The sequence below is a fragment of the Taudactylus pleione genome, unplaced genomic scaffold (assembly GCF_031769625.1).
Source record: "Taudactylus pleione unplaced genomic scaffold, aTauple2 ptg002854l, whole genome shotgun sequence".
Taxonomy (NCBI): domain Eukaryota; kingdom Metazoa; phylum Chordata; class Amphibia; order Anura; family Myobatrachidae; genus Taudactylus; species Taudactylus pleione.
In genome coordinates this window covers 53555-76621 of record NW_028287226.1, presented here as the reverse complement: position 1 = coordinate 76621, position 23067 = coordinate 53555, and the positions used below count along the sequence as shown (strand labels likewise).

At 49.1% G+C, this 23067-nt stretch overlaps 1 protein-coding gene across 6 annotated transcripts in view; it reads left to right on the top strand.

The window, feature by feature from the left end:
* The window catches only part of USP10 (ubiquitin specific peptidase 10), a 99592-nt gene that overhangs the window by 38190 nt on the left and 38335 nt on the right, over positions 1–23067 (top strand). For all 6 annotated transcript variants that reach the window (XM_088466340.1, XM_088466339.1, XM_088466338.1 and 3 more), the window contains 4 exons: positions 2429–3436; positions 17492–17583; positions 18980–19089; positions 19254–19309. In XM_088466340.1, the coding sequence (XP_088322466.1) occupies positions 2429–3436; positions 17492–17583; positions 18980–19089; positions 19254–19309 (1266 nt within the window). The remainder of the gene's footprint in view (positions 1–2428; positions 3437–17491; positions 17584–18979; positions 19090–19253; positions 19310–23067) is intronic.

Sequence of the window (23067 nt, the reverse complement as noted above, 5' to 3'; positions counted from 1 at the left end):
AGGAAGCCGTGTGTACCCCATGTTACTTAGGGAAGCAGGGCCCCCTCGGATGCAGGAAGCCGTGTGTACCCCATGTTACTTAGGGAAGCAGGGCCCCCTCGGATGCAGGAAGCCGTGTGTACCCCATGTTACTTAGGGAAGCAGGGCCTCCTCGGATGCAGGAAGCCGTGTGTTGTACCCCATGTTACTTAGGGAAGCAGGGCCCTCACGGATGCAGGAAGCCGTGTGTACCCCATGTTACTTAGGGAAGCAGGGCCCTCATGGATGCAGGAAGCCGTGTGTACCCCATGTTACTTAGGGAAGCAGGGCCCTCACGGATGCAGGAAGCCGTGTGTACCCCATGTTAGGGAAGCAGGGCCCTCAAGGATGCAGGAAGCCGTGTGTACCCCATGTTACTTAAAGAAGCAGGGCCCTCACGGATGCAGGAAGCCGTGTGTACCCCATGTTACTTAGGGAAGCAGAGCCCTCACGGATGCAGGAAGCAGTGTGGTGTACCCCATGTTACTTAGGGAAGCAGGGCCCTCACGGATGCAGGAAGCAGTGTGGTGTACCCCATGTTACTTAGGGAAGCAGAGCCCTCATGGATGCAGGAAGCCGTGTGTACCCCATGTTACTTAGGGAAGCAGGGCCCTCATGGATGCAGGAAGCCGTGTGTACCCCATGTTACTTAGGGAAGCAGGGCCCTCACGGATGCAGGAAGCCGTGTGTACCCCATGTTAGGGAAGCAGGGCCCTCAAGGATGCAGGAAGCCGTGTGTACCCCATGTTACTTAAAGAAGCAGGGCCCTCACGGATGCAGGAAGCCGTGTGTACCCCATGTTACTTAGGGAAGCAGAGCCCTCACGGATGCAGGAAGCAGTGTGGTGTACCCCATGTTACTTAGGGAAGCAGGGCCCTCACGGATGCAGGAAGCAGTGTGGTGTACCCCATGTTACTTAGGGAAGCAGAGCCCTCATGGATGCAGGAAGCCGTGTGTACCCCATGTTACTTAGGGAAGCAGGGCCCTCACGGATGCAGGAAGCCGTGTGTACCCCATGTTACTTAGGGAAGCAGGGCCCTCATGGATGCAGGAAGCCGTGTGTACCCCATGTTACTTAGGGAAGCAGGGCCCTCACGGATGCAGGAAGCCGTGTGTACCCCATGTTAGGGAAGCAGGGCCCTCAAGGATGCAGGAAGCCGTGTGTACCCCATGTTACTTAAAGAAGCAGGGCCCTCACGGATGCAGGAAGCCGTGTGTACCCCATGTTACTTAAAGAAGCAGAGCCCTCATGGATGCAGGAAGCCGTGTGTACCCCATGTTACTTAGGGAAGCAGGGCCCTCACGGATGCAGGAAGCCGTGTGTACCCCATGTTACTTAGGGAAGCAGGGCCCTCACGGATGCAGGAAGCCGTGTGTACCCCATGTTACTTAGGGAAGCAGGGCCCTCACGGATGCAGGAAGCCGTGTGTACCCCATGTTACTTAGGGAAGCAGGGCCCTCATGGATGCAGGAAGCAGTGTAGTGTACCCCATGTTACTTAGGGAAGCAGGGCCCTCACGGATGCAGGAAGCAGTGTGGTGTACCCCATGTTACTTAGGGAAGCCGTGTGTACCCCATGTTACTTAGGGAAGCAGAGCCCTCACGGATGCAGGAAGCAGTGTGGTGTACCCCATGTTACTTAGGGAAGCAGAGCCCTCACGGATGCAGGAAGCAGTGTGTTGTACCCCATGTTACGTGGTCTGGAGTGGTCCAAACTAAAAAAAAAAAAAATAGAAAAAAGGTGGGTGTAATAGGGAGAGGCTGCTCCCAGAAATAATTGTAAATTGTATAAGTCAGGAAGAACATTTCTTCAAACAAAACTTTGCGTTCTGTGCTCAAATGCATCGTCCTCCTTTCACCCAATATAGTTCCATCAAGGCCCCCCATATTTTGTCATTATTCCCCTTTTAGACTCGGGTCATTGAGCAAAGTACAGTCGTCTTGCCGCTGCTGGGTATTGATTTATGATGGGTCTCCCGGATGCACAGCAATGCGCTGCACGCCAGGTAGTCAGCGCACCTACAGAATGACTGCTGCTGCGTATAAGCCTATAAGAAACGCATCTCTCCTGGCAGAGCCATTCCATAACTTTAGCTCCCCCGTGCTGGGTTCGTGTGTGTGTGTGTGTGTGTGTGTGTGTGTGTGTCAGGACCGCTGGCCCGTCAGTGATAGGCTGGAATCGCTCATAAATAAAGCGCAGGGTACTATATGGCATATGGGTGTATTGTGCAGATTTATACATAGAGTAAAGCACACCTATAAATAAGGCTAAAATCTGGTGTTTCTTGGTCAAAATCTGAATATATGATAAGTTTTCTATATTATATACGGTAAGTTATAGGCCCCTATGCACAGACTCGCGCCGACAAATTCACGCAATTTTTAACATCTGTCTTTTCGTTTCCTTCAGGTGATGAATATCAGAGAATTGAATTTGGCGTCAGTGAAGTCATCGACCCGGACGCGGTCCTGCTGAACAGCTCCGAATACAGTATTTCCAGCACCCTGAACCCTCAGGCTCCGGAGTTCATCCTCGCCTGCACTCCAACCCAGAAGACCCCTGACTGCATCCTCCACGAGAACGACTGCGATGCCATCGACGGCCAATACTCGGAGTCTGCACTCCCGGACGGCAGCGGCAACGCGGACAGCGACAGTACATCTGGCATAGGGCAGCGAGAGCGAAAAAAAAAGAAAAAACGACCGCCTGGGTATTACAGTTATTTAGAAGGTGTTGGCGAGGGCATCGCCCCCATAGAGGCCCTGGTGAACGGGCACGCCAATGCGTCGGGGCTGGACAGTATAAGTACGGATGAGCCTGAGCTCGCAGATGATGGGCTTGCATCGTCGGCCTCTCCTAGGACTTGTAACAGCCCAGATCATTCTGTGGACTTAAACAGCGAAGCGGACGACGCTTTTGTTCCTAATGCACTAGACGCCACCAGGACTGCTGGTCAGCCTGAGGAATGCAGTGTTACCCGCTCACCCTGCTGCATCCCCTCAGACACTGGGCGGGAGAGCCCAGAGAGGACAGCTGTGGAGCAGCCCCCGGCTGACTCTGATACTACTGAAATCCTTGGTGTAACCAATGGACAGACACTTGAAACCTCAGAGGAAGGGCCGGCCTCTAACGGGGTGGATTCGCACTCTGAGGCCGCCGCCGCCTCGGATCAAGCCAAGCCAGAGGATACATCTGTGCCTCAGGCCGTGAGCCCGGCTTCCGCCTCTGTAAACCCACCGGCTAAGTCTTGGGCTAGTCTCTTTCACAATTCCAAGCCCTCACCAAGCTCGCCGTTGGCTTTTGTTGAGGCTAAGCCTGCCCCTCCTGCTACACCCCCCCAGGCCCCCGAGAAACAGCTGGAAGTGAAAGAGGGCCCTGTTCCTGTGTCAGAGGACCCCGTAGCAATAAAGATTGCAGGTATATTGTGTTCAGGCCACAGTTCAGTGCTATAAATAATGCTGGGTCCGTCTAAAACAGAGGTTCTCAAACTCGGTCCTCAGGACCCCACACAGGTCGCGTTTTGCAGGTCACCCAGCAGGTGCACAGGTGTACGCATTACTCACTGACGCATTTTAAAAGATCCACAGGTGGAGATAATTATTTCACTTGTGAGGAGACCTGGAAAACATGCACTGTTTGGGGTCCCGAGAACCGAGTTTGAGAACCTGTGGCCTAATAGATACAATTCTATTCCTGCGTCCCGGCTGAGAGGACGGTTTCTTCTAGGTTTTGTGGCTTTTGTATCTTATGGAGGGAAGGTGGCTCTGACTTAAGGTTTTGCACGTCAGTGTCACGAGGGCGTATAGAGACCCACATAAATCTGTGAATGTTCAGAAATGACAGACCTAGTGGATGGTTTACATTTCAAGGGAGATTCCCCCTCCCCCCTTTACACAGTTATGAAAAACTCCCCAAATCCTGTTAGATGACAGATATATTTTCTTAGAAAGCACGTGACCATGTACGTAACTTGTGCAGATGTTACTTTATATTGACAATTGCGCAACTAGAAGTTGCTCCTTACACTGTGCTGCATGTCTTGTATACACATACAGGGCACTCTGGAGCCAGTGCTAAGGCTCACCGTGAAGACACCGTTTGAGAACAGGTACCTTAGAGGATGTGCTAGCCATTTATTGAAGAGATATAATAGTTCATTTTTGCCACCAGGTGGCGATACAAATCACTTCAAAAGTGCTACAATTGTTCAGTGTGTCCTCCGTCCTCCCTAGTGATCAACAACAATTTCCATGGGAAGAACAGCAATCTCTATAGCTTTACATAACATGTAGGGTGGAATAGTCTGCACTTCTAATGCTGTCTTTCAAATCTGACAGGGTACGTATCCTTTCCGATACACCTAGTTGTTAAAAAACCCACAACCAATAGTCACATCGGGTGAGATCAGGTGATCGGTACGGACAAGATATCAGAAAGTAAGCGGCTGATGACCCGATTTTCCGTTTAGCGTTGTCTTAGCAATTGTAGCGCTCTTGTGATTTGTATCGTTTCCTGCTGTCGAATATTTATTTTGTTTTCAGTAAATGGCTCTGATGTACCTGTCGCCCATATGTCTCTCCATTGTGACCGTTGGAAATCGCTCGTGTCTGTATCTGTGAATGTTACAGGTAGCTGAGCGATCTCTGGTTACATCAGGGTCTATCTACACTCAGGGATAGGTCAGTGATCGATATCGTCTAGTGTTTGACCTTGAACTACCGGGCTGTCCCGGGTAAACTATTTCAGCATACACACTGAAGGATATCGTTCAGTGAGGTCATGCTGCCACATCCGATATCGTCAGATTGGCCTGCTAGTTCAGGCGATGGATGATATCGTTAACGATCCGCAGGAGCTTGCATTATTAATGATATTTTGCATACACACTGCACGATCTTGAACGATATGGTTATCGTCCATATTGTTCACCTGTCCAGTACAAGACTGAATGCTGGACCAAGGCAGGCACCTGGCCGTGTCAGAACAGCGAATATACAGTGTATGACGTCTCATACACAGATATGGATGGTCAGTACTGTAATAGGCCTTACCTGCTGGTATAAGGGGTGAGACCGTGCCTGTGTATGTGTGACCGCAGTATAATGTCTCATACACAGATATGGATGGTCAGTGATGTAATAGGCCTTACCTGCTGGTATAAGGGGTGAGACCGTGCCTGTGTATGTGTGACCGCAGTATAATGTCTCATACACAGATATGGATGGTCAGTGATGTAATAGGCCTTACCTGCTGGTATAAGGGGTGAGACCGTGCCTGTGTGTATGTGTGACCGCAGTATAATGTCTCATACACAGATATGGATGGTCAGTGATGTAATAGGCCTTACCTGCTGGTATAAGGGGTGAGACCGTGCCTGTGTGTATGACTGCTGTATAATGTCTCATACACAGATATGGATGGTCAGTGATGTAATAGGCCTTACCTGCTGGTATAAGGGGTGAGACCGTGCCTGTGTGTGTATGTGTGACCGCAGTATAATGTCTCATACACAGATATGGATGGTCAGTGATGTAATAGGCCTTACCTGCTGGTATAAGGGGTGAGACCGTGCCTGTGTGTATGTGTGACCGCAGTATAATGTCTCATACACAGATAAGGATGGTCAGTGATGTAATAGGCCTTACCTGCTGGTATAAGGGGTGAGACCGTGCCTGTGTGTGTGTGTGACCGCAGTATAATGTCTCATACACAGAAATGGATGGTCAGTGATGTAATAGGCCTTACCTGCTGGTATAATGGGTGAGACTGTGCCTGTGTGTATGTGTGACCGCAGTATAATGTCTCATACACAGATATGGATGGTCAGTACTGTAATAGGCCTTACCTGCTGGTATAAGGGGTGAGACCGTGCCTGTGTATGTGTGACCGCAGTATAATGTCTCATACACAGATATGGATGGTCAGTGATGTAATAGGCCTTACCTGCTGGTATAAGGGGTGAGACCGTGCCTGTGTGTATGTGTGACCGCTGTATAATGTCTCATACAAGATATGGATGGTCAGTACTGTAATAGGCCTTACCTGCTGGTATAAGGGGTGAGACCGTGCCTGTGTGTGTATGTGTGACCGCAGTATAATGTCTCATACACAGATATGGATGGTCAGTGATGTAATAGGCCTTACCTGCTGGTATAAGGGGTGAGACCGTGCCTGTGTGTGTGTGACCGCAGTATAATGTCTCATACACAGATATGGATGGTCAGTGATGTAATAGGCCTTACCTGCTGGTATAAGGGGTGAGACCGTGCCTGTGTGTGTATGTGTGACCGCAGTATAATGTCTCATACACAGATATGGATGGTCAGTGATGTAATAGGCCTTACCTGCTGGTATAAGGGGTGAGACCGTGCCTGTGTGTGTATGTGTGACCGCAGTATAATGTCTCATACACAGATATGGATGGTCAGTGATGTAATAGGCCTTACCTGCTGGTATAAGGGGTGAGACCGTGCCTGTGTGTGTGTGTGACCGCAGTATAATGTCTCATACACAGATATGGATGGTCAGTGATGTAATAGGCCTTACCTGCTGGTATAAGGGGTGAGACCGTGCCTGTGTGTATGTGTGACCGCAGTATAATGTCTCATACACAGATATGGATGGTCAGTGATGTAATAGGCCTTACCTGCTGGTATAAGGGGTGAGACCGTGCCTGTGTGTGTGTGACCGCAGTATAATGTCTCATACACAGATATGGATGGTCAGTGATGTAATAGGCCTTACCTGCTGGTATAAGGGGTGAGACCGTGCCTGTGTATGTGTGACCGCAGTATAATGTCTCATACACAGATATGGATGGTCAGTACTGTAATAGGCCTTACCTGCTGGTATAAGGGGTGAGACCGTGCCTGTGTGTGTGTGACCGCAGTATAATGTCTCATACACAGATATGGATGGTCAGTGATGTAATAGGCCTTACCTGCTGGTATAAGGGGTGAGACCGTGCCTGTGTGTATGTGTGACCGCTGTATAATGTCTCATACAAGATATGGATGGTCAGTACTGTAATAGGCCTTACCTGCTGGTATAAGGGGTGAGACCGTGCCTGTGTGTGTATGTGTGACCGCAGTATAATGTCTCATACACAGATATGGATGGTCAGTGATGTAATAGGCCTTACCTGCTGGTATAAGGGGTGAGACCGTGCCTGTGTGTATGACCGCAGTATAATGTCTCATACACAGATATGGATGGTCAGTGATGTAATAGGCCTTACCTGCTGGTATAAGGGGTGAGACCGTGCCTGTGTGTATGTGTGACTGCAGTATAATGTCTCATACACAGATATGGATGGTCAGTGATGTAATAGGCCTTACCTGCTGGTATAAGGGGTGAGACCGTGCCTGTGTGTGTGTGTGACCGCAGTATAATGTCTCATACACAGATATGGATGGTCAGTACTGTAATAGGCCTTACCTGCTGGTATAAGGGGTGAGACCGTGCCTGTGTGTGTGTGACCGCAGTATAATGTCTCATACACAGATATGGATGGTCAGTGATGTAATAGGCCTTACCTGCTGGTATAAGGGGTGAGACCGTGCCTGTGTGTATGTGTGACCGCTGTATAATGTCTCATACAAGATATGGATGGTCAGTGATGTAATAGGCCTTACCTGCTGGTATAAGGGGTGAGACCGTGCCTGTGTGTGTGTGACCGCAGTATAATTTCTCATACACAGATATGGATGGTCAGTGATGTAATAGGCCTTACCTGCTGGTATAAGGGGTGAGACCGTGCCTGTGTGTATGACTGCTGTATAATGTCTCATACACAGATATGGATGGTCAGTGATGTAATAGGCCTTACCTGCTGGTATAAGGGGTGAGACCGTGCCTGTGTGTGTGTGACCGCAGTATAATGTCTCATACACAGATATGGATGGTCAGTGATGTAATAGGCCTTACCTGCTGGTATAAGGGGTGAGACCGTGCCTGTGTGTGTATGTGTGACCGCAGTATAATGTCTCATACACAGATATGTATGGTCAGTGATGTAATAGGCCTTACCTGCTGGTATAAGGGGTGAGACCGTGCCTGTGTGTGTATGTGTGACCGCAGTATAATGTCTCATACACAGATATGGATGGTCAGTGATGTAATAGGCCTTACCTGCTGGTATAAGGGGTGAGACCGTGCCTGTGTGTGTGTGTGACCGCAGTATAATGTCTCATACACAGATATGGATGGTCAGTGATGTAATAGGCCTTACCTGCTGGTATAAGGGGTGAGACCGTGCCTGTGTATGTGTGACCGCAGTATAATGTCTCATACACAGATATGGATGGTCAGTGATGTAATAGGCCTTACCTGCTGGTATAAGGGGTGAGACCGTGCCTGTGTGTGTGTGTGACCGCAGTATAATGTCTCATACACAGATATGGATGGTCAGTGATGTAATAGGCCTTACCTGCTGGTATAAGGGGTGAGACCGTGCCTGTGTATGTGTGACCGCAGTATAATGTCTCATACACAGATATGGATGGTCAGTACTGTAATAGGCCTTACCTGCTGGTATAAGGGGTGAGACCGTGCCTGTGTGTATGTGACCGCAGTATAATGTCTCATACACAGATATGGATGGTCAGTGATGTAATAGGCCTTACCTGCTGGTATAAGGGGTGAGACCGTGCCTGTGTGTATGTGTGACCGCAGTATAATGTCTCATACACAGATATGGATGGTCAGTGATGTAATAGGCCTTACCTGCTGGTATAAGGGGTGAGACCGTGCCTGTGTATGTGTGACCGCAGTATAATGTCTCATACACAGATATGGATGGTCAGTACTGTAATAGGCCTTACCTGCTGGTATAAGGGGTGAGACCGTGCCTGTGTGTATGTGACCGCAGTATAATGTCTCATACACAGATATGGATGGTCAGTGATGTAATAGGCCTTACCTGCTGGTATAAGGGGTGAGACCGTGCCTGTGTGTGTGTGTGACCGCAGTATAATGTCTCATACACAGATATGGATGGTCAGTGATGTAATAGGCCTTACCTGCTGGTATAAGGGGTGAGACCGTGCCTGTGTGTATGTGTGATCGCTGTATAATGTCTCATACAAGATATGGATGGTCAGTACTGTAATAGGCCTTACCTGCTGGTATAAGGGGTGAGACCGTGCCTGTGTGTGTATGTGTGACCGCAGTATAATGTCTCATACACAGATATGGATGGTCAGTGATGTAATAGGCCTTACCTGCTGGTATAAGGGGTGAGACCGTGCCTGTGTGTATGACCGCAGTATAATGTCTCATACACAGATATGGATGGTCAGTGATGTAATAGGCCTTACCTGCTGGTATAAGGGGTGAGACCGTGCCTGTGTGTATGTGTGACTGCAGTATAATGTCTCATACACAGATATGGATGGTCAGTGATGTAATAGGCCTTACCTGCTGGTATAAGGGGTGAGACCGTGCCTGTGTGTGTGTGTGACCGCAGTATAATGTCTCATACACAGATATGGATGGTCAGTGATGTAATAGGCCTTACCTGCTGGTATAAGGGGTGAGACCGTGCCTGTGTGTATGTGTGACTGCAGTATAATGTCTCATACACAGATATGGATGGTCAGTACTGTAATAGGCCTTACCTGCTGGTATAAGGGGTGAGACCGTGCCTGTGTGTGTGTGACCGCAGTATAATGTCTCATACACAGATATGGATGGTCAGTGATGTAATAGGCCTTACCTGCTGGTATAAGGGGTGAGACCGTGCCTGTGTGTATGTGTGACCGCTGTATAATGTCTCATACAAGATATGGATGGTCAGTGATGTAATAGGCCTTACCTGCTGGTATAAGGGGTGAGACCGTGCCTGTGTGTATGTGTGACCGCAGTATAATGTCTCATACACAGATATGGATGGTCAGTGATGTAATAGGCCTTACCTGCTGGTATAAGGGGTGAGACCGTGCCTGTGTGTGTGTGTGACCGCAGTATAATGTCTCATACACAGATATGGATGGTCAGTGATGTAATAGGCCTTACCTGCTGGTATAAGGGGTGAGACCGTGCCTGTGTGTGTGTTGTGCAGCTGTATAAATTGCGCTATTCTCCAGCTTTCCTATGACGCATTCTCATTGCTGCCATATATTAGTCACATATAATAGTCCCATTTCCCCCAGGGGCCGGTCTCTGAATGTGCCGGGAGGCTGCTGGCCTAATGCTAGTTCGGGATAAAACTGCGCTATATGAGTGAGGCTATGAATTCAGTATTTACCAAACTTGGTGCTTTGGCATCCTGGGGTGCCATGGGGCACATGCTGGGGTGCCTCGGGTTTGTGTTTCGAGACCTAATCATATTATTAATGGTCAGTGTGGTTCGCAGCCACCAGCACTGGTTTTACCCGTCATAAAATATGTGGACACGTGGAATCCGTATCCCTGCCCTCCTCCGTATAACCGTCCCTCAATGTGACAGATAAGAACAAGTTACTTAATTTCATCATTTTTGTGCTAAATTTTTCTATAAGAATTTGGCCCAGGGGAGCCGTGAGGAAAATGCTGATAGTCCTACGGCGCCGTCATACAAAAACGTTTGGGAACCACTGGGTGGTGACTGCGAGAGTTATAGTCTGTGTCACAGGTAGGACACTTTTCATGGTTAACCACAAGGTGGCACTGTTCTGTAGTCTGTCTACAAGTGGGAACCTTATGGTGCGTTCACATGGGCAGATCTTACAGGACGATAAGAACGATAACTATATCGATCTTATCGTTCAGATTGTCCTACTTTTGGGCCCTTACAACCCCTCCAAACGATGGTCAATGCGCGGGCACGGATGGCCGTTATCGATATCGACCTTAGCCCGTGCATGCAGGCCATTAAACCTCATCACGTGCACTTGGGCTGTTAAGGCGCACTTGCCCCAGTGTAGCTGTGCCGGGTTTTCTTTGTCTCTCTGTCTGGGATGTCCTTGTTGTGTTGCTGTTTATGCTTATACTGTGTAGCGAGTGGTTTGTCTGTACTAATAATATTGTTGTGGCTCAGTATGTGCTCTAAGCTCTCAGCCTTTGTACCCACGTCGTGCAGTAAGCCATAGCGTGCAGGCAGACTAACCAGCCCTTGGGTAAGACGTGATGGGACCAGCAAGTAAAAGCCCAATCATCCAGACCAGGGGTCTTCAAACTTGGCCCTCCAGATGCTGTGGAACTACACATCCCAGCATGCAACTGCACATAGTTTTAGCATGCTGTTATATCAAAAAGGTGGCAGTGCATGCTGGGATGTGTAGTGCCACAGCAGCTGGAGGGCCAAGTTTGAAGGCCCCTGATCCAGACCATGGTGAGAGCTATGGCAGGGCATGTGTGGGGCTGATGTTGCAGTTCTGCTGGTGCAGGGCAGGAGAGTACTGACCATGTCTATAGGGGTGTGTGTATTCTACGCTTGTCACCTCGCTTTTCTCTGGAATCATTGCTGCGTAGAGTCTGAGAGCCATATTCAATTTGAGCCGAGCCGCGATACTTTTTCGCTTCCCGGACTTATCGCCTACTTTGCCTGTTTTGTAGGCGGAAAAGTATCGCGCGCCGCTGCCGCTTTACCCCGTATTCAATTTGAAAGTACGTGAAAACGGGACCCGGCGAAACTTGAACAGGCGGAAAGTACTGTCAGATTTGGGGATATCAGCCTGACACCCCCGAAAAGATGCTCTGACATGGAGGTTCACTATGGTACCCCCCGATTTGGCTCGCTGAAGGTATTTGGTGTTTTTAAACAGGCTCAATAGCTGCTAAATAGCGTTTTTCTATACGTGGTGCAGAATAGTATTCAGGAGTATTTTTTCCAGAAATAAATTTGGGGTACTTGAAAATGGGGGTCAGCATATTTAAAAGTTGCTAAAGTGAAAAAATCGTAAAATCCACCTGCCGCAAGCACCTGCAATGAAAAAAACACTTGGGGCATACTTGGGGACCCCCCCAGAGTCTAATTCACTAGTTTTTAGCTTTGTACCCCAACTTTTATTTTTTTTTGCCCCCAAATTCAAAGTGATTTTTTGGGGTATCCTTAAGTGTTTTTCTAAAGATTTGACAGATTACCTTTGGGGGACTGTCTGAAGGCTGCACAGGGGTTCCCGCAACGTTGCACCCCAAAACCCCAATTCTGCCCTTTTTACCGCCTGCCATTCATAGGCGAAACTTTTCCGCCTAGTACATTGCGTTGTCTTTCTGCCTAGGCGGAAAGTCTTCCAAATTGATTACGGGGTAAAAGCCAAACAGGCGAAAATGACGTCATTGGCGAAAAAGTATCACGGATCCGGACTTTTCGCCTGAAATTGAATATGGGCATATATCTTCCTGAAGGATGAGCCCCAGGTCTGCGCACCTAGTAATGGCGCCTTGTCCTCAGCCGGGATCATCACTTGCAGCATCTGGGGGATTGCAGGAGGGTCTGTGGGGTAGATTAATTTCTGTACTAAAGCACAGTTACATGGGCACCTGCCCTGGACTTTCGTATTCCCAAACAGCAACTACAGCGCTGTGTAATGTGTGGGGACGCCATAAGTGTAGATTAAATAACACATTTATCTTGTCCCCTTTATTTTGAGAAAAAACATGGCCACTAGATGGCGCATAGTGTACGCAGTAAGGTTTTGTGCAATGCCATAACATAACACGTGTACCGTGATCTGTGTGTGAGACCTGCAGGTTAGCTGCGCTATAACACGTGTACCGTGATGTGTGTGTGACCTGCAGGTTAGCTGCGCTATAACACGTCTACCGTGATGTGTGTGTGACCTGCAGGTTAGCTGCGCTATAACACATGTACCGTGATGTGTGTGTGACCTGCAGGTTAGCTGCGCTATAACACGTGTACCGTGATGTGTGTGTGACCTGCAGGTTAGCTGCGCTATAACACGTGTACCGTGATGTGTGTGTGACCTGCAGGTTAGCTGCGCTATAACACATGTACCGTGATGTGTGTGTGACCTGCAGGTTAGCTGCGCTATAACACGTGTACCGTGATGTGTGTGTGACCTGCAGGTTAGCTGCGCTATAACACATGTACCGTGATGTGTGTGTGTGTGTGACCTGCAGGTTAGCTGGGCTATACCACGTGTACCGTGATGTGTGTGTGTGACCTGCAGGTTAGCTGCGCTATAACACATGTACCGTGATGTGTGTGTGACCTGCAGGTTAGCTGCGCTATAACACGTGTACCGTGATGTGTGTGTGTGACCTGCAGGTTAGCTGCGCTATAACACGTGTACCGTGATGTGTGTGTGACCTGCAGGTTAGCTGCGCTATAACACATGTACCGTGATGTGTGTGTGACCTGCAGGTTAGCTGCGCTATAACACGTGTACCGTGATGTGTGTGTGTGACCTGCAGGTTAGCTGCGCTATAACACGTGTACCGTGATGTGTGTGTGACCTGCAGGTTAGCTGCGCTATAACACGTGTACCGTGATGTGTGTGTGACCTGCAGGTTAGCTGCGCTATAACACGTGTACCGTGATGTGTGTGTGTGACCTGCAGGTTAGCTGCGCTATAACACGTGTACCGTGATGTGTGTGTGACCTGCAGGTTAGCTGCGCTATAACACGTGTACCGTGATGTGTGTGAGACCTGCAGGTTAGCTGCGCTATAACACGTGTACCGTGATGTGTGTGTGACCTGCAGGTTAGCTGCGCTATAACACGTGTACCGTGATGTGTGTGTGACCTGCAGGTTAGCTGCGCTATAACACATGTACCGTGATGTGTGTGTGACCTGCAGGTTAGCTGCGCTATAACACGTGTACCGTGATGTGTGTGTGACCTGCAGGTTAGCTGCGCTATAACACATGTACCGTGATGTGTGTGTGTGTGACCTGCAGGTTAGCTGGGCTATAACACGTGTACCGTGATGTGTGTGTGACCTGCAGGTTAGCTGCGCTATAACACATGTACCGTGATGTGTGTGTGACCTGCAGGTTAGCTGCGCTATAACACGTGTACCGTGATGTGTGTGTGACCTGCAGGTTAGCTGCGCTATAACACGTGTACCGTGATGTGTGTGTGTGACCTGCAGGTTAGCTGCGCTATAACACGTGTACCGTGATGTGTGTGTGACCTGCAGGTTAGCTGCGCTATAACACGTGTACCGTGATGTGTGTGAGACCTGCAGGTTAGCTGCGCTATAACACGTGTACCGTGATGTGTGTGTGACCTGCAGGTTAGCTGCGCTATAACACGTGTACCGTGATGTGTGTGTGACCTGCAGGTTAGCTGCGCTATAACACGTGTACCGTGATGTGTGTGTGACCTGCAGGTTAGCTGCGCTATAACACGTGTACCGTGATGTGTGTGTGTGTGACCTGCAGGTTAGCTGGGCTATAACACGTGTACCGTGATGTGTGTGTGACCTGCAGGTTAGCTGCGCTATAACACGTGTACCGTGATGTGTGTGTGACCTGTAAACACCCTTTTGCAATTTTTTCTAAATATATTGCTTAACATGTATAGTGTTTCTATGTGTTGTCCGTCATGAGTTCCTCTTACCAGGCACTTGTTTGCGTGACCTTGGTTATTACACAGCTTTATTACATTGTAAACACATCAGCATGAGCATATACATACATGACCGGGTATTACACGCACGGAGCCATGAAGATACAGCAGGGTTTTTAACGAGTCGCATGTGGGTGTTAAAAAGCAAAAAAAATAGAGTGTTTAAACCTCAGGACACCAGAGGGCAGGATCACCCGTCCGAGGTTCTGCATATGTGGGCAGCGCCCTACAGTGCCCCTGGGATCGTCTTCGCCCACTATAGTGTAATCTTGCATTGTCCTATGTGTGTGTGAGCTGTAGCTGTGATTGGGGTAATGATCGGGGGAACGGTGTTGGGGTGTCCTCCCCATTGTGCACTGCTATCAGATATTGGGTTACTGATGTATATAGCATCAAGCTCATAAAGCCATGTATATGGATATACTGGTCACTGTCCGTCACAGCCAGCTCTCATACTATAGACCGATAAAGGTGCTGGCAGGTACTGTACTACTGCTGTATGTAGCTGATTACAGGGGCTGGGATAGTGTACTGCTGTATGTAGCTTATTACAGGGGCTGGGATAGTGTACTGCTATATGTAGCTTATTACAGGGGCTGGGATAGTGTACTGCTGTATGGAGCTTATTACAGGGGCTGGGATAATGTACTGTTGTATGTAGCTTATTACAGGGGCTGGGATTGTGTACTGCTGTATGTAGCTGATTACGGGGGCTGGGATAGTGTACTGCTGTATGTAGCTTATTACAGGGGCTGGGATAGTGTACTGCTGTATGTAGCTTATTACAGGGGCTGGGATAGTGTACTGCTGTATGTAGCTTATTACGGGGGCTGGGATAGTGTACTGCTGTATGTAGCTGATTACGGGGGCTGGGATAGTGTACTGCTGTATGTAGCTTATTACGGGGGCTGGGATAGTGTACTGCTGTATGTAGCTTATTACAGGGGCTGGGATAGTGTACTGCTGTATGGAGCTTATTACAGGGGCTGGCATAGTGTACTGCTGTATGTAGCTGATTACGGGGGCTGGGATAGTGTACTGCTGTATGTAGCTTATTACGGGGGCTGGGATAGTGTACTGCTGTATGTAGCTTATTACAGGGGCTGGGATAATGTACTGTTGTATGTAGCTTATTACAGGGGCTGGGATAGTGTACTGCTGTATGTAGCTTATTACAGGGGCTGGGATAGTGTACTGCTGTATGGAGCTTATTACAGGGGCTGGGATAATGTACTGTTGTATGTAGCTTATTACAGGGGCTGGGATTGTGTACTGCTGTATGTAGCTGATTACGGGGGCTGGGATAGTGTACTGCTGTATGTAGCTTATTACAGGGGCTGGGATTGTGTACTGCTGTATGTAGCTTATTACGGGGGCTGGGATAGTGTACTGCTGTATGTAGCTTATTACAGGGGCTGGGATAATGTACTGTTGTATGTAGCTTATTACAGGGGCTGGGATTGTGTACTGCTGTATGTAGCTGATTACGGGGGCTGGGATAGTGTACTGCTGTATGTAGCTTATTACAGGGGCTGGGATTGTGTACTGCTGTATGTAGCTTATTACGGGGGCTGGGATAGTGTACTGCTGTATGTAGCTTATTACAGGGGCTGGGATAGTGTACTGCTGTATGTAGCTTATTACAGGGGCTGGGATAGTGTACTGCTGTATGTAGCTTATTACGGGGGCTGGGATAGTGTACTGCTGTATGTAGCTGATTACGGGGGCTGGGATAGTGTACTGCTGTATGTAGCTTATTACGGGGGCTGGGATAGTGTACTGCTGTATGTAGCTTATTACGGGGGCTGGGATAGTGTACTGCTGTATGTAGCTTATTACGGGGGCTGGGATAGTGTACTGCTGTATGTAGCTGATTACGGGGGCTGGGATAGTGTACTGCTGTATGTAGCTTATTACAGGGGGCTGGGATAGTGTACTGCTGTATGTAGCTGATTACGGGGGCTGGGATAGTGTACTGCTGTATGTAGCTGATTACGGGGGCTGGGATAGTGTACTGCTGTATGTAGCTGATTACGGGGGCTGGGATAGTGTACTGCTGTATGTAGCTTATTACGGGGGCTGGGATAGTGTACTGCTGTATGTAGCTTATTACGGGGGCTGGGATAGTGTACTGCTGTATGTAGCTTATTACGGGGGCTGGGATAGTGTACTGCTGTATGTAGCTGATTACGGGGGCTGGGATAGTGTACTGCTGTATGTAGCTGATTACGGGGGCTGGGATAGTGTACTGCTGTATGTAGCTGATTACAGGGGCTGGGATAGTGTACTGCTGTATGTAGCTGATTACGGGGGCTGGGATAGTGTACTGCTGTATGTAGCTTATTACAGGGGGCTGGGATAGTGTACTGCTGTATGTAGCTGATTACGGGGGCTGGGATAGTGTACTGCTGTATGTAGCTGATTACGGGGGCTGGGATAGTGTACTGCTGTATGTAGCTTATTACAGGGGCTGGGATTGTGTACTGCTGTATGTAGCTGATTACGGGGGCTGGGATAGTGTACTGCTGTATGTAGCTTATTACAGGGGGCTGGGATAGTGTACTGCTGTATGTAGCTTATTACAGGGGCTGGGATAGTGTACTGCTGTATGGAGCTTATTACAGGGGCTGGCATAGTGTACTGCTGTATGGAGCTTATTACAGGGGCTGGGATAATGTACTGTTGTATGTAGCTTATTACGGGGGCTGGGATAGTGTACTGCTGTATGTAGCTTATTACGGGGGCTGGGATAGTGTACTGCTGTATGTAGCTTATTACAGGGGCTGGGATAGTGTACTGCTGTATGTAGCTTATTACGGGGGCTGGGATAGTGGTGCCTGTGTGTGTGTGTGTGTGTGTGTGTGTGTGTGATCTGTACTAGGTCATTTACTTGCTGTTATCCCTATAGTATAATATGGGGTCTGTGCTAAGGTTTATACTTTTCATATCGTTCACAGAGTTGCTGGAGGGTGTGAAGCTTGTCCATAAACCCGTCTCATTACAGCCCAGAGGACTCGTCAACAAAGGAAACTGGTGTTATATCAATGCTGTATCCTTAGTGCTGGCTGCTGGCCCTCCCGTGGGGGTTTGCTGGGACTTATAATGCCACAAACTTTGGGGGGGGGGGGGCTTCTGTGATATCTACCCCCCAGTATGGTTTATATCGGCTGTGATATCTACGCCCCCATTATGGTTTATAATGGCTGTCATATCTACCCCCCATTATGGTTTATAATGGCTGTGATATTTACCCCCCAATATGGTTTATAGCGGCTGTGATATCCCCTCCTGCTATGGTCTATAAGCGGCAGTGAGATCCCCTCCTGCTATGGTCTATAAGCGGCTGTGAGATCCCCTCCTGCTATGGTCTATAAGCGGCTGTGAGATCCCCTCCTGCTATGGTCTATATAAGCGGCAGTGAGATCCAGTCCTGCTATGGTCTATAGGCGGCTGTGAGATCCCCTCCTGCTATGGTCTATAAGCGGCTGTGAGATCCCCTCCTGCTATGGTCTATATAAGCGGCAGTGAGATCCAGTCCTGCTATGGTCTATAGGCGGCAGTGAGATCCCCTCCTGCTATGGTCTATAGGCGGCAGTGAGATCCCCTCCTGCTATGGTCTATAAGCGGCAGTGAGATCCCCTCCAGCTATGGTCTATAGGCGGCTGTGAGATCCCCTCCTGCTATGGTCTATAGGCGGCAGTGAGATCCCCTCCTGCTATGGTCTATAGGTGGCAGTGAGATCCCCTCCTGCTATGGTCTATAGGCGGCTGTGAGATCCCCTCCTGCTATGGTCTATAGGCGGCAGTGAGATCCCCTCCTGCTATGGTCTATAGGCGGCTGTGAGATCCCCTCCTGCTATGGTCTATAAGTGGCTGTGAGATCCCCTCCTGCTATGGTCTATAAGTGGCTGTGAGATCCCCTCCTGCTATGGTCTATAGGCGGCTGTGAGATCCCCTCCTGCTATGGTCTATAAGTGGCTGTGAGATCCCCTCCTGCTATGGGTCTATAAGCGGCTGTGAGATCCCCTCCTGCTATGGTCTATAGGCGGCTGTGAGATCCCCTCCTGCTATGGTCTATAGGCGGCTGTGAGATCCCCTCCTGCTATGGTCTATAGGCGGCTGTGAGATCCCCTCCTGCTATGGTCTATAGGCGGCTGTGAGATCCCCTCCTGCTATGGTCTATAGGCGGCTGTGAGATCCCCTCCTGCTATGGTCTATAGGCGGCTGTGAGATCCCCTCCTGCTATGGTCTATAGGCGGCTGTGAGATCCCCTCCTGCTATGGTCTATAGGCGGCTGTGAGATCCCCTCCTGCTATGGTCTATAGGCGGCTGTGAGATCCCCTCCTGCTATGGTCTATAGGCGGCTGTGAGATCCCCTCCTGCTATGGTCTATAGGCGGCTGTGAGATTCTCCCGGTCATTGCGTTCTCCTTAGCCTGTGCTGCAGACCCTACAAGCTCTGGTGGCGTGTCCTCCTATGTATCACCTTATGAAGTGCATTCCAATCTACACCAAGCTGCAGAGACCATGTACATCAACGCCTATGATTGACAGCTTGTAAGTACTATTTCCACTCTGTGTCCCGTCCCTTGGTGACCACATCGGTATAATATGGGTACACTGACTGCTGATTTTTGGGTTTATATTCCTGGGATTAATAAACACTAATTATCTTACAGAAAAGCCTGAAAACATAATGTGGGATTTGTGTTTTATTTCAGTGTACGACTGATGAATGAGTTCACAAACATGCCGGTTCTGCCGAAAGCGAAGCAGGGTATGTGTGCGCGCTGATACGTTATATTCTGTTGTGTAACGCTGCGTTCCCCATAGGGTATTTCATCACCACGTGTAGCCAACACTCTGATACAGCTCATATTACCGCTCATCAGTCTAATATGTCTGTTCCTGGGTATTACAGCGTATCTGTGCTGCTGGCATCATGCCGGCTTATTCTGCCAATATATACGCCATACAGTGCCATGGTCCTGTGTATTACAGCGTATCTGTGCTGCTGGCATCATGCCGGCTTATTCTGCCCATATATACGCCATACAGCGCCATGTTCCTGGGTATTACAGCGTATCTGTGCTGCTGGCATCATGCCGGCTTATTCTGCCCATATATACGCCATACAGCGCCATGTTCCTGGGTATTACAGCGTATCTGTGCTGCTGGCATCATGCCGGCTTATTCTGCCCATATATACGCCATACAGCGCCATGTTACTGTGTTTTACAGCGTATCTGTGCTGCTGGCATCATGCCGGCTTATTCTGCCCATATATACGCCATACAGCGCCATGGTCCTGTGTATTACAGCGTATCTGTGCTGCTGGCATCATGCCGGCTTATTCTGCCCATATATACGCCATACAGCGCCATGTTCCTGTGTATTACAGCGTATCTGTGCTGCTGGCATCATGCCGGCTTATTCTGCCCATATATACGCCATACAGCGCCATGTTCCTGTATTTTACAGCGTATCTGTGCTGCTGGCATCATGCCGGCTTATTCTGCCCATATATACGCCATACAGTGCCATGTTCCTGTGTATTACAGCGTATCTGTGCTGCTGGCATCATGCCGTCTTATTCTGCCCATATATACGCCATACAGCGCCATGTTACTGTGTATTACAGCGTATCTGTGCTGCTGGCATCATGCCGGCTTATTCTGCCAATATATACGCCATACAGCGCCATGGTCCTGTGTATTACAGCGTATCTGTGCTGCTGGCATCATGCCGGCTTATTCTGCCCATATATACGCCATACAGCGCCATGTTCCTGTGTATTACAGCGTATCTGTGCTGCTGGCATCATGCCGTCTTATTCTGCCCATATATGCGCCATACAGCGCCATGTTACTGTGTATTACAGCGTATCTGTGCTGCTGGCATCATGCCGGCTTATTCTGCCAATATATACGCCATACAGCGCCATGGTCCTGTGTATTACAGCGTATCTGTGCTGCTGGCATCATGCCGGCTTATTCTGCCCATATATACGCCATACAGCGCCATGTTCCTGTGTATTACAGCGTATCTGTGCTGCTGGCATCATGCCGTCTTATTCTGCCCATATATACGCCATACAGCGCCATGGTCCTGTGTATTACAGCGTATCTGTGCTGCTGGCATCATGCCGGCTTATTCTGCCCATATATACGCCATACAGCGCCATGTTCCTGTGTATTACAGCGTATCTGTGCTGCTGGCATCATGCCGGCTTATTCTGCCCATATATACGCCATACAGCGCCATGTTCCTGTGTATTACAGCGTATCTGTGCTGCTGGCATCATGCCGGCTTATTCTGCCCATATATACGCCATACAGCGCCATGTTCCTCTGTATTACAGCATATCTGCTGCTGGCGTCATGCCGGATTATTCTGCCCATATATACTCCATACAGCGCCATGTTCCTGTGTATTACAGCGTATCTGCGCTGCTGGCATCATGCCGGCTTATTCTGCCCATATATACGCCATACAGCGCCATGTTCCTGTGTATTACAGCGTATCTGTGCTGCTGGCGTCATGCCGGCTTATTCTGCCCATATATACGCCATACAGCGCCATGTTCCTGTGTTTTACAGCGTATATGTGCCTCTGGCGTCATGCCGGCTTATTCTGCCCATATATACGCCATACAGCGCCATGTTCCTGTGTTTTACAGCGTATATGTGCCTCTGGCATCATGCCGGCTTATTCTGCCCATATATACGCCATACAGCGCCATGTTCCTGTGTATTACAGCATATCTGCTGCTGGCGTCATGCCGGATTATTCTGCCCATATATACTCCATACAGCGCCATGTTCCTGTGTATTACAGCGTATCTGTGCTGCTGGCATCATGCCGGCTTATTCTGCCCATATATACGCCATACAGTGCCATGTTCCTGTGTATTACAGCGTATTTGTGCTGCTGGCATCATGCCGGCATATTCTGCCCATATATACGCCATACAGCGCCATGTTCCTGTGTATTACAGCGTATCTGTGCTGCTGGCATCATGCCGGCTTATTCTGCCCATATATACGCCATACAGCGCCATGTTCCTCTGTTTTACAGCATATATGTGCCTCTGGCATCATGCCGGCTTATTCTGCCCATATATACGCCATACAGCGCCATGTTCCTGTGTATTACAGCGTTTCTGCGCTGCTGGCATCATGCCGGCTTATTCTGCCCATATATACGCCATACAGCGCCATGTTCCTGTGTATTACAGCGTATTTGTGCTGCTGGCATCATGCCGGCTTATTCTGCCCATATATACGCCATACAGTGCCATGTTCCTGTGTATTACAGCGTATTTGTGCTGCTGGCATCATGCCGGCTTATTCTGCCCATATATACGCCATACAGCGCCATGTTCCTGTGTATTACAGCGTATCTGTGCTGCTGGCATCATGCCGGCTTATTCTGCCCATATATACGCCATACAGCGCCATGTTCCTGTGTATTACAGCGTATCTGCTGCTGGCGTCATGCCTGATTATTCTGCCCATATATACTCCATACAGCGCCATGTTCCTGTGTATTACAGCGTATCTGTGCTGCTGGCATCATGCCGGCTTATTCTGCCCATATATACGCCATACAGCGCTATGTTCCTGTGTATTACAGCGTATATGTGCTGCTGGCGTCATGCCGGCTTATTCTGCCCATATATACGCCATACAGCGCCATGTTCCTGTGTATTACAGCGTATCTGTGCTGCTGGCATCATGCCGGCTTATTCTGCCCATATATACGCCATACAGCGCCATGTTCCTGTGTATTACAGCGTATCTGTGCTGCTGGCATCATGCCGGCTTATTCTGCCCATATATACGCCACACAGCGCCATGTTCCTGTGTATTACAGCGTATCTGTGCTGCTGGCATCATGCCGGCTTATTCTGCCCATATATACGCCATACAGCGCCATGTTCCTGTGTATTACAGCGTATCTGCTGCTGGCGTCATGCCGGATTATTCTGCCCATATATACGCCATACAGCGCCATGTTCCTGTGTATTACAGCGTATCTGTGCTGCTGGCATCATGCCGGCTTATTCTGCCCATATATACGCCATACAGCGCCATGTTCCTGGGTATTACAGCGTATCTGCGCTGCTGGCATCATGCCGGCTTATTCTGCCCATATATACGCCATACAGCGCCATGTTCCTGTGTATTACAGCGTATCTGTGCTGCTGGCATCATGCCGGCTTATTCTGCCCATATATACGCCATACAGCGCCATGTTCCTGTGTATTACAGCGTATCTGTGCCTCTGGCATCATGCCGGCTTATTCTGCCCATATATACGCCATACAGCGCTATGTTCCTGGGTATTACAGCGTATCTGTGCTGCTGGCGTCATGCCGGCTTATTCTGCCATACAGCGCCATGCCTCGGAGAATGGGGGGTGTGCCATGAGCGCTGATGGACACCATGTTCCCTAGGGTCTGCGACCCATCTGCTTTATTATGGCGCAATGTTATATGATGCAAAGTACATAATGGAGATTATTGCGTTCATA